The sequence below is a fragment of the Pholis gunnellus genome (genome assembly GCF_910591455.1).
Source record: "Pholis gunnellus genome assembly, chromosome: 14".
Taxonomy (NCBI): Eukaryota; Metazoa; Chordata; class Actinopteri; order Perciformes; family Pholidae; genus Pholis; species Pholis gunnellus.
The window spans coordinates 11,650,531-11,665,636 of NC_136541.1; the positions used below are offsets into that span (position 1 = coordinate 11,650,531).

The window sequence follows — 15,106 nt, forward strand, 5'->3', positions numbered from 1 at the left end:
CTCAATAAAGTCTTGAATTTCATCACTACTCTCTCTAGATTGTGTCTGCAGTGTTTGAGTCTAAATCACTTCAAATTCATCCAACTTACATCCACTTTGTCCTGTTCAGGGTCATGAGACTCTTCTAGATGGGTAGATCCTGTCAGTCTGTCACGAGCCTAATGACTCACAAATATCAATATTTTCAAATCAGATTTTATTGATCATGATAGAAAGTTTGAGAAGAGCATTGCCACTTTTTCAGAATATGAAGATTAACTGTTTTCAATTCAACTATCCAACAATTCATTGTGAACAAATCCATCTTGTTCCACTTCAATTAACAAGTCATTTCATTTTTAAAAAAATCAAATCTCACAGATTTAACATCTGTAACGTCTTGAACGTTTCCTTGCATCGCACAATTACAAACCCAAAACTTTTGAGTGACATGTTGTACAGACAGAACCTAAATTGCATTACATGTTACAGTTAAAGTTTAATCAGCATTACAAGGATGCAACTAGCGATTATGTTGTATTATCTATGGATATTTATTTATTTATTTGGTAAGCCAAATTAATTTATTAAAAATAGCGATGGTTTATCATAAGTTAATAGACACAAAATCAATAAGTTACAACCAACAAGTTATTATTTTTACTGCATAAATTACTCCAATGATTTATCCAATTAGATTAATTACTTTTCCGTCAATCGATTGATTCCTTAAAAATCAAATAGCTTTGTCTCTTAAAGAAACACATAAAATCCAAATTATTCTGTGCAACCATAACTCAGTTTGAACCAGAGATGATCAAACATCAGCTATCGGAAAACTGAACATACATACCACATGAATATATATATTTTGGTGACGATGAGGTGTGAATTTCCTGAGATCAGGCTGAACATCAAAGAGGTTATCCCATGCTTGTCTTAAACGTAATCATTTTGCATAATTATCCTCTGTATTGAAGTGTGAGTATATTTTAGTGGTGAATACTGTAGCTTCTGTTCTTATTTTTAAATCAGTTTGCTGGACTGACGGTGCCTTCCCAGGTTTTGCTGAGCAGCGTCAGTGTGTGAGATCAGAGTTAGAGATGTTCTGCACGGAGGAAGCTGAATCCAGTCCCAACAGGGTGCCCAGGTAGGACTGCTCTCGGGGGTCCAGCATCTGATCGGGCCTCACGGGGTGGACAATGTTGGCGGGCTGAGGGGTGAGGGTGTACTTTTCTAAGAACGCCAGGTCTGTAGCCGCCTGGTAGAGTTCTGCTGCTGTCCTTCAGCCTGCATGCTCACAACGCTGTGAGTTTGTGAGGAGAGGGAATCTTTTCTAAACTTCAATAGAACTTTCTTTTTTTGATTTGACAGTCAGTTGTTGACTACAGCTGTTACAACTGTTGGCTAATTCAATATATATGGGACTAACTCATAGCGCAAGTTAGACATTATTGTGATGTTCGGGACCTTTGCTTGAGGAATTTCTCTCTAACAGCACACTGACTCCAATCCTGCTGCCTTCTTCTTCTTCTTCTCCATCTTCCGTACAAAAGTTTGACGCACCTCCTCCCGCAGCGTTGCCAACACCTCCGCAAAAAATACATCAAAACGTGCGGCCTGATCGGGAATCGTGCTGCATGAAAAATATTCGGTGATTTTTTTCAAACAAGTTGCTCCCATTTCCACAATTTTTACTCTTTATACACCTTAGGTTTCTAAAAACAAATGTGTTTCATGACCTACAAACATGTATAACAATTTGTGAGTCATTTTGTTCACAAACACATTGTTCAACCCACAAATAAATACAAACCAATTACAACAAATGTAAAACAATTTTACATGTTATATATATCCCAATTTGTAAAAATACATGTAATATTCTTATTTATTCAAGTGTTTCCTGAGACATTGCATGTCCCTGTCTCCCCTCTGATAGAAAGGCTCGAGAGTTGTAGCAGACGTCACGCTGCTCTGACATGTTCAGTGTGATTTCGACTGGACGAAGCGATGCAGAGCACATGAAGAGCTCCAGCAGATGGCAATCACACACTGACATGGAGCTCGAAGACAAATCGTATGGTCACATCATAATCATCAATATCAATAGCAGTTATGTGAATACATAATATTGATTATGTTTCCTCATCTGTTTTTGTTTAATAATCCAACGTTGTGTTTTTGACAGAACTTAACCTCTTTTACTGCAGAGCTTTGGCCTGACTTGTTTTTTTTTCTATTTCATAACACTGAACTCTGATCACAGCAGTCCTGGAAATCATTTTGAAATCTGTGTAAACAGACATGAAAGAAACACGGCCGAATGCTGCAACATTTACTGGAATGTTACATGTATAACACATACAATATTAGAGTTTAAACTAAAACCTCACGGCACCATACAGGTTCATCCTTGGTCAGGATGTTAACAATGTTAACTTTTTAGAATTTACCTGCTGATAGGTAAACACATATATGGATCGATAAACAAGATAAACAAGAGGAGTCTACAGCCATCAGTGTCTCTGACATTAGCATTAGCACACAGAGGGCTTTGAGCTACATGCTAACATCAGCATGCTAACATATTCACAATGGCATGATAAACGCAATGATAAAATGCTAAGCAGGTGTAATGTTTACCAAGTTCACCATCGTAGTTTAGCGTGTTAGCATGCTAACATGTGCTAAACAGCACTTAGCACAGAGTAAACAAAGTTGACTTCTCATAAAATGAGGACTGATTGTAACATGTTAAAATGTTCTTGTTATCTCAAGATAATATTAAGTTGTGTCAAGACAATAAGAGAGTGTTGGAAAAATTCTACTCGACACCAAGTTTGAAATCAATAATCAGGATATTTATTCTTGCAAGAAGGAGCAGAGTTGTACCACATACAGTTATGCGTCAAGTTGCTGCTCAGACATCTGTCACTCAGTCTCTGTCTTTTATACACAGTGATAAACAATCTCCATAACAGGGTATGGTGACGGTTTGAACCAGTTTGTACCAGTCCTCCCTTATCTTCCTTTGAAACAAACTTCAATGTTATCTGTCTTCAGAGGCATTCTGTGGACTGACAGCTCACGGCTATAATGAGACAGTTGCAGAGTCTGTTTTTCAGTTACCAAGCATCATAGAAAAGTACAAACATTATGCATGTGTCATTCTGTATTTTTCCAACGGAGAGTTATCTGTCACAATCTAAACCCAACAGGAGCAGATGGAGGTAACTCACTCATACTGCATGAGATTATTCAATCTACATATGAAGTGTGTACAAAATGTAAGAAAACTTCAAAGATTTCACCAAAGCAAAGTATTTGCGCTGAACAGCTCTTTCTTTAATAAAAAAATGTATCTGATTGAATCATGTAACATAAGATATGTGTTTTTAGATATTCTGTTAAGATCTGGATGAATAAATAATTGAGTTCATTGTTCTTCTTTTCTTTACACGTGTGCATAAAGCATATTTGCCTTTTGCCCTTTTTTACTTTTGGCTCCAGAGCAACCGCATGATGCCTGAGTGTTTACTCCACAAACATTTTGGAGACATGCCCCCAATAATAATTAACTGGTTTTGATCTGGACTCGGCTATATTAGCTCTACTTTGTCGTGGGATGATTTCATTCTTGACAAAAATGTACATCCGATATCTTGGATTTGGTCTTCTGATTTGGTTTCCTGGAGCACTTCATGGTGAGAATATTGAATACTTTCACAAAGAACCATTGATATGTGTTGAAAATAAATGTCACTGTAGAATAATTTTGCTTATTATTGTATTTTAGCACAACATGCAACACCGTCGTGCAGTGCTCCCAGGCTGGATGGTGGTTTCTTTTCTCCAAAGCAAGAGACTTATTCTGATGAAACACCGCTGACCTATACCTGCAATGATGGACGCAAACCTACAGTGAAGGGTTGGTGGGCAACAAGCACGTGTCAACATGGCACATGGTCTCCAGAACCACAATGTATAGGTAAGTGTTTGAGACGCAGAAAGCCTTCAGACTTGTTTTTCAGCATTAACTGTATGTCAGAATTCATGTTTTTTTCACTTTTTTATAAATACTTCATGTGACGACTCGTATGAACTGTTGTTAATTTCACTTCCTGTTTTATTTTTGTATTCACTTACCGATGCTTCTTAATTTGCTTTCTTTCCCTGCCTTTGTCTAGTTTTCCACCTGGTTTGTTCCTCACCTGTGTGTCTTTAGTTTATCAGACTTCCCAGTATTTATAACCCAGCTGCTCACACTCATTTGCCAGATTGTCTTCGTTCCTGCACTAAACCAGCTCTCCAGTGTTTTTAGTAGTAGTGTAGTGTAGCCTGTTTCTTTGTTTAACCTGTTATATCTGACTTGTTGTTGTGTTAATTCCGTGTACTGCCTGCTTTGCTTTTGTGAATCAAGGTTCAGTAAACTTAGATCTTTGCCCTCTACTCCACTCTCCTGTGATACTTGCTATTGAGTCACATGCCTGATCATCACACTTTAAAGTAATTGAGTCCTCTATCTGTAGCTTTAAGACACTGTAGATTAAAAACTATGTTTTACATTTCTGAATGATGGTGTTCATTATTTATATCCACGAATTAAATCTATTTGAAAATTCAGATTTTTCATTCAGATTCAAGGCAGTGGAGCATTCCCTTTCACATAAAGTTTTTTTTAAGATATTTGTTGCTGTAATAAATCAAAAGTAAAAGATGTTGAAGACAGCCACCGTGGTAACATGTTTGTTTCTTTTATCCCCCTCAGATGAAAAAGCCTGCATTGCACCAGATATACCCAACGCAAAATACAGAGAAACCCAAAGTGGTTGGTATAAAGCTGGAGAGAAAATCAGGATAACATGTAATGGAGGATATGACCCCAAAGACAATAACGCCACAACCACATGTATCAATGGAATATGGTCCTTTGTGCCGGTCTGTGAGAGTAAGTCTGATGTTTTACACCAGCAAGCTGTAAAACCAATACCATTAATTCTTATGTTTGAATTCTCACCAGCTCCACCAATCCAAGTAATCACTCATCCTTTGCCTCTTTTTTTTTTTCAGAAAATATCGAGGCTTGTGGAAAGCCCCCTCAAATCCCCCATGCCGTCATCATTCATCAGGGATACCAGGACGTCTTTGCTGCAGATACAAGAGTGCAGTATGAATGTGAAGATGGATATACTGTAGAGGGAGAAGACGCCACGAAATCTGTCTATTGCATCGCTGGAAACTGGACTGAAGGTCCAGTGTGCAGTAAGTGGGCAATGTGCTGAGATTTTAAGTGCTAAAAATACTTTTTCTTGAATGCAAAATAGATAATTATCTGATCTCAAAGCAGGCCTTCGGTGTAAGTATATAAGTATGCTCTTTACATTTTAATTTGCCACAATGCTCTTAATTTCACCAGTTTATTTGCGAGATAACATACAGCATTTGAATATTAACTACATCTAAATCACTTAGTTCCAAGAAGAAAAAATGTGTTTGTCTGTGTAAATAAAGACTAATTCCTGTTATTCCTCTGTGCCACAGAGCTCAATTGTTGTCCAAAGTCCATTAAAAACACGTCTACATATCTATACAATCTACATATGAAGTGTATACAAAATGTAAGAATACTTCAAAGATTTCACCAAAGCAAAGTATTTGCGCTGAACAGCTCTTTCTTTAATAAAAAAATTTATCTGATTGAATCATGTAACATAAGATGTGTTTTTAGATATTCTGTTGAGATCTGGATGGATAAATAATTGAGTTCATTGTTCTTCTTTTCTTTACACGTGTGCATGAAGCATATTTGCCTTTTGCCCTTTTTTACTTTTGGCTCCAGAGCAACCGCATGATGCCTGAGTGTTTACTCCACAAATATTTTGGAGACATGCCCCAAATAATAATTAACTGGCTTTGATCTGGATTCGGCTATATTAGCTCGACTTTGTCGTGTGATGATTTCATTCTTGACAAAAATGTACATCCGATATCTTGCATTTGGTCTTCTGATTTGGTTTCCTGGAGCGCTTCATGGTGAGAATATTGAATACTTTCACAAAGAACCATTGATATGTGTTCTTTGAAATTAAATGTCACTAGAATAATTTTGCTTATTATTGTATTTTAGCACAACATGCAACACCGTCGTGCAGTGCTCCCAGGCTGGATGGTGGTTTCTTTTCTCCAAAGCAAGAGACTTATTCTGATGAAACACGGCTGACCTATACCTGCAATGATGGACGCAAACCTACAGTGAAGGGTTGGTGGGCAACAAGCACGTGTCAACATGGCACATGGTCTCCAGAACCACAATGTATAGGTAAGTGTTTGAGACGCAGAAAGCCTTCGGACTTGTTTTTCAGCATTAACTGTATGTCAGAATTCATGTTTTTTTCACTTTTTTATAAATACTTCATGTGACGACTCGTATGAACTGTTGTTAATTTCACTTCCTGTTTTATTTTTGTATTCACTTACCGATGCTTCTTAATTTGCTTTCTTTCCCTGCCTTTGTCTAGTTTTCCACCTGTTTTGTTCCTCACCTGTGTGTCTTTAGTTTATCAGACTTCCCAGTATTTATACCCCAGCTGCTCACACTCATTTGCCAGATTGTCTTAGTTCCTGCACTAAACCAGCTCTCCAGTGTTTTTAGTAGTAGTGTAGTGTAGCCTGTTTCTTTGTTTAACCTGTTATATCTGACTTGTTGTTGTGTTAATTCCGTGTACTGCCTGCTTTGCTTTTGTGAATCAAGGTTCAGTAAACTTAGATCTTTGCCCTCTACTCCACTCTCCTGTGATACTTGCTATTGAGTCACATGCCTGATCATCACACTTTAAAGTAATTGAGTCCTCTATCTGTAGCTTTAAGACACTGTAGATTAAAAACTATGTTTTACATTTCTGAATGATGGTGTTCATTATTTATATCCACGAATTAAATCTATTTGAAAATTCAGATTTTTCATTCAGATTCAAGGCAGTGGAGCATTTCCTTTCACATAAAGTTTTTTTTAAGATATTTGTTGCTGTAATAAATCAAAAGTAAAAGATGTTGAAGACAGCCACCGTGGTAACATGTTTGTTTCTTTTATCCCCCTCAGATGAAAAAGCCTGCATTGCACCAGATATACCCAACGCAAAATACAGAGAAACCCAAAGTGGTTGGTATAAAGCTGGAGAGAAAATCAGGATAACATGTAATGGAGGATATGACCCCAAAGACAATAACGCCACAACCACATGTATCAATGGAATATGGTCCTTTGTGCCGGTCTGTGAGAGTAAGTCTGATGTTTTACACCAGCAAGCTGTAAAACCAATACCATTAATTCTTACGTTTGAATTCTCACCAGCTCCACCAATCCAAGTAATCACTCATCCTTTGCCTCTTTTTTTTTTTTCAGAAAGTATCGAGGCTTGTGGAGAGCCCCCTCAAATCCCCCATGCCGTCATCATTCATCAGGGATACCAGGACGTCTTTGCTGCAGATACAGGAGTGCAGTATGAATGTGAAGATGGATATACTGTAGAGGGAGAAGACACCACGAAATCTGTCTATTGCATCGCTGGAAACTGGACTGAAGGTCCAGTGTGCAGTAAGTGGGCAATGTGCTGAGATTTTAAGTGCTAAAAATACTTTTTCTTGAATGCAAAATAGATAATTATCTGATCTCAAAGCAGGCCTTCTCCACATGCTGAAATAATGTACATAGGAATGTAGTTAGACCAGTGGCGGGCCGTGCATTTTATACCTGGGCCTTCACTGCTGTCCTGAAGCTGAAACACAGCTACGGTTTCGTTTTCGTGTTTCGTGTCAAAATATAGCCAACACCTATAGATAGAGTGCGTCTCCTCTCTGCTCTGACTGCAGCGCGAGGGGCCTGTGTGTGCTTTGGGGCGGCGGAGGGGCTCACGGCAGCTCCCACTGCTCGTTCACGACAGTGCAGAACGTACGTGCTTTAACGTCACAGTCACCAGAAAAGTCTCCAATAACACCAGAAAAAGTCACTAGATGTGTCATTAGTAGCTTTTGACAAAAAAAGTCGCCATGAGGGTTTGGAAAGTCGCCAGATTTAGCGAGAGAGTCGCCAAGTTGGCAACACTGGCATCAACTAAATATGTTCCCAGAGCAAAAATTGGATGTAACAATGGTTCCTATCACATATTAAAGTTAAACCAAACAAAAATCCATCTTCATACAAATAATAAATATATATACAAGCATATTAAAGCTACTGCAGATGTAAAAACAAACGCATTTAACTTACCAGAGCTGCTGTTCACTATTTAAAGGCAAAGTCCATCCTTCTTTCTTTGTTAACAAAGAGTTTAATCTCACGGTTGTTCAGTACATCCCTGCGTTTTAGTTCCAGTTAGAAGTCCTTCTCGATTCATGGACACCAGTGAAGACAGTCAAGCCTCCCCAGTTGTATTTCTTGAATAGGTTTTAATGCGTTTGAGGGCTGAAAATGTCCGCTCCACAGAGGCAGCAGATATTGGGATTGTCACCGCCGAACATGTCAGGCTAGCCCACTGACCAATCACGTACATCTAGGCCAGCTAGCCGCTCTGGCACGTCAAAGAATACGCCCAACATGTCAAACTAATGATCTGACTGGTTGAAGACTATGACAATCAACAATATCGTCCCCATTTACTTAAACTGCACATGGATTCACTTGTGAGTCTGCAGGCCTCGGGCCTCTCTTCTTACCTAGAGACACAGAGGTGAAATCTGATTGGATAAAAGCTCTACTTAAAACAAGCTGCACTGGAAGCAGAGCATCTGAGGAGCACAGTAGCTGTGCAATGAGAAAATAAGATAATGGGAAAAATATTTTTATAAATTATAATACATGTAGCGTATTTAAGAAAAAGTATTAAATGATAATATAGCTATAACTATATTCTGTTTAGGCCAGCAGAGAAGGCTTTGCAGGCCTTGACGGCCCGCCACTGATACTCAATATCTAAATAATTTGTAGGGGTGTCATTAATAATGTATGAAGTGTTACAACAATGGCAGCTGGTCAGAACTACCCATCTGCCAAGGTATAAACAAGGCAATGCCAACATTTGCTATTCACCAAATCTATCAACCATACATCCCAAAGAATTACAGTTTTACGTTTTTTTTCTGTTCATTTTTTGTAGCAGTGTTCTGTATCCTGGATCCTGCTGATCCGCAAAGGCAGAGTTTAACACTGTCTGGAGTTACATATATGAAGGAAGGAGAGGTGAAGTTCTTTAATTGTAATTCGAGTCCATACCTCCGCCTCCGTGTTAAGTGCATCAATCGAGAAACGGTTTCTAGCCCGTGTAAGTATATAAGTATGCTCTTTACATTTTAATTTGCCACAATGCTCTTAATTTCAGCAGTTTATTTGCCAGATAACATACAGCATTTGAATATTAACTACATCTAAATCATTTAGTTCCAAGAAGAAAAAAAGTGTTTGTCTGTGTAGCTAAAGACTAATTCCTGTTATTCCTCTGTGCCACAGAGCTCAATTGTTGTCCAAAGTCCATTAAAAACACGTCAGTGAGCCACACTCTTGCATTGGGGAACATGTTCCTTTATTAGATTGAACATGTAGTTTATTTTGATTCAATCCAACAAACGCCATCCTGGTCGTGAAAATACTCACAAGCACACCTGATGAAGTTATTATAGCTTCAACAAGAAAGATCTTTCACTCTGAGATAATACCCTGTTTCCTGCAGGAGTGGCAGGGTGTGAAATGACAGGAGAGTTAGAAAACAAGTGAATGAACAGACCGGGAGAGGAGAATGGCAAGAATGTCTTTAGTGAATCAGACTTCTACAACAAAGTTTCTCTGAGTAACGACTGAAGTATTCACTGCTGTTGTTTTGTTTTTTTAGGTTGTTATTATCATAGCATTGACTATGTAAGTATTGTGTGTGTTTAATATTGGAGCACTCTTTCTTAACATTTATTACACCTAGTGGTTTTGTGTGAATTAATTAACTTTTTTCATTATTGCTTATTGTCTGTGTTGTAACCAGACACGCTGCAGATAGTAAAGCACAGCAGAGGAATCACTGCTGGACCGACGACCTTCCCCGAAATAGTCTCCACCAGAAAACAACTACACCTAAAACATGTCATCAGTCACATTAGTATTTGACTTTCTTTAAACCTTTAACATTCTCTTGTATCTTTATGATTGTAACTCTTAATGCACTAATAACCAGACCTATACTTTGGATACAAATTTAATTTATTTGGTCTACAGTAGTCTGAATAAAATGTTCACTATAGAAATCTTAACAGAGATCTTTGCATTATTTAACTGACCCATTGGCTATATCAGTACGTATTCACTCTTCTTGTATTGATATATGCAGACACATGGACCGACAGACTACTCTGTCCATTGTCTGTTTCAATGCTTCATGGTGGTTTCTTAACTAAATACGTTTTAAAAACAGAAAACACAACTATTCAAACACATTTATAGCTTGTCTGACATGTATCTTTGAAATGCTACAGGTAGATCTGTGGCTGCCGAAACAACAATGATTCAGAAGCACAATTCATGATTGTTCATTGACAGAATCATAACTTTACCGATTCAATTTAATCATGACCTGCTGATAGGTAAACACATATATGGATCGATAAACAAGAGGAGTCTACAGCCATCAGTGTCTCTGACATTAGCATTAGCACACAGAGGGCTTTGAGCTACATGCTAACATCAGCATGCTAACATATTCACAATGGCATGATAAACGCAATGATAAAATGCTAAGCAGGTATAATGTTTACCAAGTTCACCATCTTAGTTTAGCGTGTTAGCATGCTAACATGCGCTAAACAGCACTTAGCACAGAGTAAACAAAGTTGACTTCTCATAAAATGAGGACTGATTGTAACATGTTAAAATGTTCTTGTTATCTCAAGATAATATTAAGTTGTGTCAAGACAATAAGAGAGTGTTAGAAAAATTCTACTCGACACCAAGTTTGAAATCAATAATCAGGATATTTATTCTTGCAAGAAGGAGCAGAGTTGTACCACATACAGTTATGCGTCAAGTTGCTGCTCAGACATCTGTCACTCAGTCTCTGTCTTTTATACACAGTGATAAACAATCTCCATAACAGGGTATGGTGACGGTTTGAACCAGTTTGTACCAGTCCTCCCTTATCTTCCTTTGAAACAAACTTCAATGTTATCTGTCTTCAGAGGCATTCTGTGGACTGACAGCTCACGGCTATAATGAGACAGTTGCAGAGTCTGTTTTTCAGTTACCAAGCATCATAGAAAAGTACAAACATTATGCATGTGTCATTCCGTATTTTTCCAACGGAGAGTTATCTGTCACAATCTAAACCCAACAGGAGCAGATGGAGGTAACTCACTCATACTGCATGAGATTATTCAATCTACATATGAAGTGTGTACAAAATGTAAGAAAACTTCAAAGATTTCACCAAAGCAAAGTATTTGCGCTGAACAGCTCTTTCTTTAATAAAAAAATGTATCTGATTGAATCATGTAACATAAGATATGTGTTTTTAGATATTCTGTTAAGATCTGGATGAATAAATAATTGAGTTCATTGTTCTTCTTTTCTTTACACGTGTGCATAAAGCATATTTGCCTTTTGCCCTTTTTTACTTTTGGCTCCAGAGCAACCGCATGATGCCTGAGTGTTTACTCCACAAACATTTTGGAGACATGCCCCCAATAATAATTAACTGGTTTTGATCTGGACTCGGCTATATTAGCTCTACTTTGTCGTGGGATGATTTCATTCTTGACAAAAATGTACATCCGATATCTTGGATTTGGTCTTCTGATTTGGTTTCCTGGAGCACTTCATGGTGAGAATATTGAATACTTTCACAAAGAACCATTGATATGTGTTGAAAATAAATGTCACTGTAGAATAATTTTGCTTATTATTGTATTTTAGCACAACATGCAACACCGTCGTGCAGTGCTCCCAGGCTGGATGGTGGTTTCTTTTCTCCAAAGCAAGAGACTTATTCTGATGAAACACCGCTGACCTATACCTGCAATGATGGACGCAAACCTACAGTGAAGGGTTGGTGGGCAACAAGCACGTGTCAACATGGCACATGGTCTCCAGAACCACAATGTATAGGTAAGTGTTTGAGACGCAGAAAGCCTTCGGACTTGTTGTTCAGCATTAACTGTCAGAATTCATGTTTTTTTCACTTTTTTATAAATACTTCATGTGACGACTCGTATGAACTGTTGTTAATTTCACTTCCTGTTCTATTTTTGTATTCACTTACCGATGCTTCTTAATTTGCTTTCTTTCCCTGCCTTTGTCTAGTTTTCCACCTGTTTTGTTCCTCACCTGTGTGTCTTTAGTTTATCAGACTTCCCAGTATTTATACCCCAGCTGCTCACACTCATTTGCCAGATTGTCTTCGTTCCTGCACTAAACCAGCTCTCCAGTGTTTTTAGTAGTAGTGTAGTGTAGCCTGTTTCTTTGTTTAACCTGTTGTATCTGACTTGTTGTTGTGTTAATTCCGTGTACTGCCTGCTTTGCTTTTGTGAATCAAGGTTCAGTAAACTTAGATCTTTGCCCTCTACTCCACTCTCCTGTGATACTTGCTATTGAGTCACATGCCTGATCATCACACTTTAAAGTAATTGAGTCCTCTATCTGTAGCTTTAAGACACTGTAGATTAAAAACTATGTTTTACATTTCTGAATGATGGTGTTCATTATTTATATCCACGAATTAAATCTATTTGAAAATTCAGATTTTTCATTCAGGTTCCAGGCAGTGGAGCATTCCCTTTCACATAAAGTTTTTTTTAAGATATTTGTTGCTGTAATAAATCAAAAGTAAAAGATGTTGAAGACAGCCACCGTGGTAACATGTTTGTTTCTTTTATCCCCCTCAGATGAAAAAGCCTGCATTGCACCAGATATACCCAACGCAAAATACAGAGAAACCCAAAGTGGTTGGTATAATGATGGCACAAAATCAGGATAACATGTAATGGAGGATATGACGCCAAAGACCATAATGTCACAACCACATGTATCAATGGAATATGGTCCTTTGTGCCGGTCTGTGAGAGTAAGTCTGATGTTTTACACCAGCAAGCTGTAAAACCAATACCATTAATTCTTACCTTTGAATCCTCACCAGCTCCACCAATCCAAGTAATCACTCATCCTTTGCCTCTTCTTCTTTCTTCTTTTTCAGAAAGTATCGGCGCTTGTGGAGAGCCCCCTCAAATCCCCCATGCCGTCATCATTCATCAGGGATATCAGGACTCCTTTGCTGCAGATACAAGAGTGCAGTATGAATGTGAAGATGGATATACTGTAGAGGGAGCAGACGCCAAGAAATCTGTCTATTGCATCGCTGAAAACTGGACTGAAGGCCCAGTGTGCAGCAAGTGGGGTAACACTGTAATAAACATAATTAATAAATGGTGAATATATAGTTTATTAAACTTAATCATTATTAGTTATTAAACTGTTATCAAACGATGAAAATAACTGTTTACTCGTAACAGCATTCTTCTTGATTGCCTTTGTTCACACAATGCTGTATTTTTTGGTGCATTACAAAAACAAAAAAAAAACTTTACTAACATCTCCAAATTATTGCTAATGTTGTGTCTGCTGTGTGCGTAAATAGGCAAACTGATATTAGGTGATAATATGTCAGTGTTGTTCTGCTGCCTCCAAGTGGTAAAAAAGAATAGAGAAGAATCACCACTGAACCTTTTGTCAATCACCTCTACTACTTGGTCCATAATGTAAATTCAGTCATCAGCTTGAGGGGCGAGGTAGGTTTTCATTTGTATGAGATATGAATAAAGAATATAACATAAATGTAAAGGATAATTACATTTTCTCTTGCGAGTACAACCTTACTATCTTCAAATTTTACTCAGTGAAACGTTGGGGAAATCATGATGTGTGATGAAATTAAAAAAATAAGTTTGCTTTGACAGCTTAAAATATATTTGTTTCCAGAAACCTCCATTAACTTTAATTATTTCTATTTCAGTCAACAACTGTGTAAAACACCCCGTAGTTCCAAATGGCGATGTTGTGGAAAAGAGGGAAAAGTTTGTGCGGTACCAATGCGCTACGTTTTACGAACTAGTGGGTCGAGAGAGAGTGGAGTGTTACAGCGATGGCACGTGGTCAACAGCACCCACCTGCAAAGGTAAAATAACAAAGTCACCTCTAAAGGTCTGTTAGAGAAGTTGACTGGAGGGAAAAAGTGAAAAAATTTTGTTTCTTTTGTGCAGCCAGCTTCTGTTCAGTGGACACTCGTCACTTCTCTCGCTTCATAGATGATGGAGTTAAATTCATAAGAGATGGTGGGACGGTGGAATTGGAATGTGTGAAAAAGCGTTTCCAGTTTAACTATTACTATTCTGTGGTCCTGTGCAGAAATGGAAACATTTCCTTTTCCGAATGTAAGTATCACTTTAAGATTATTCCTTTACAGCACTTCACTGATTTCTCATTGTACTCATGGATGTGTCCATGATTGTACTTAGGGGTGTCACAATAAACTGGTGTTGACGATAATCGATAGATATGTTAATAATACACATATAAGACAGACTTCACCTCCCAATGAGAGTCAATAAGCTGCTCCACATTCACTGCTGTGTGATTGTTTGCAGGTTGTACAGAGTGGGAACGAAACCTGGTGAGTGTTAAGTCACTCTGTGTTTACGCTGATATTGTCTCACATTAAGCACTACTACTGTTTATTCATTCATGATTATGCATTTATATATTTTACAATATTTTTTTTGTTTGTAAAATCTTTTCACCAGAATACTTGCTAAGGCTGTATCATCAAGGGGGAGATTCTGCTTCCTTTGGATTTGCTGAAAACAGTCTGGAAACGTTTGAGAGAGAAATGTGCTCTCATTATGTCACATTGATCTGTGAATGGCCACATAATGTAGGAGCAACTTGTTTGCATGCTTAAAGCTGCAAAATGAAGGTCTCAATAAAGTCTTGAATTTCATCACTACTCTCTCTAGATTGTGTCTGCAGTGTTTGAGTCTAAATCACTTCAAATTCATCCAACTTTCATCCACTTTGTCCTGTTCAGGGTCATGAGACTCTTCT

At 37.9% G+C, this 15,106-nt stretch overlaps 1 protein-coding gene and 1 long non-coding RNA gene across 2 annotated transcripts; both read left to right on the top strand.

The window, feature by feature from the left end:
* Window positions 1-3,206: 3,206 nt before the first annotated feature.
* On the top strand, window positions 3,207-13,328 carry LOC306706063 (complement factor H-related protein 1-like; the record flags this gene model as incomplete). The annotated part of the gene is made up of 10 exons (XM_079172974.1): window positions 3,207-3,212; window positions 3,841-3,970; window positions 4,751-4,930; window positions 5,053-5,244; window positions 6,110-6,301; window positions 7,082-7,261; window positions 7,385-7,576; window positions 9,135-9,299; window positions 9,864-9,889; window positions 13,203-13,328. The coding sequence occupies 10 exons, from the start codon at window positions 3,207-3,209 to the stop codon at window positions 13,326-13,328; spliced, it is 1,389 nt and encodes a 462-aa protein (XP_079029100.1).
* Window positions 13,329-14,154: 826 nt separating this feature from the next.
* Window positions 14,155-14,874, top strand: LOC306705688. Its single transcript, XR_013767347.1, has 4 exons — window positions 14,155-14,180; window positions 14,266-14,436; window positions 14,650-14,675; window positions 14,806-14,874. It is a non-coding gene; the product is annotated as an uncharacterized lncRNA (long non-coding RNA).
* The last annotated feature ends 232 nt before the right edge of the window (window positions 14,875-15,106 follow it).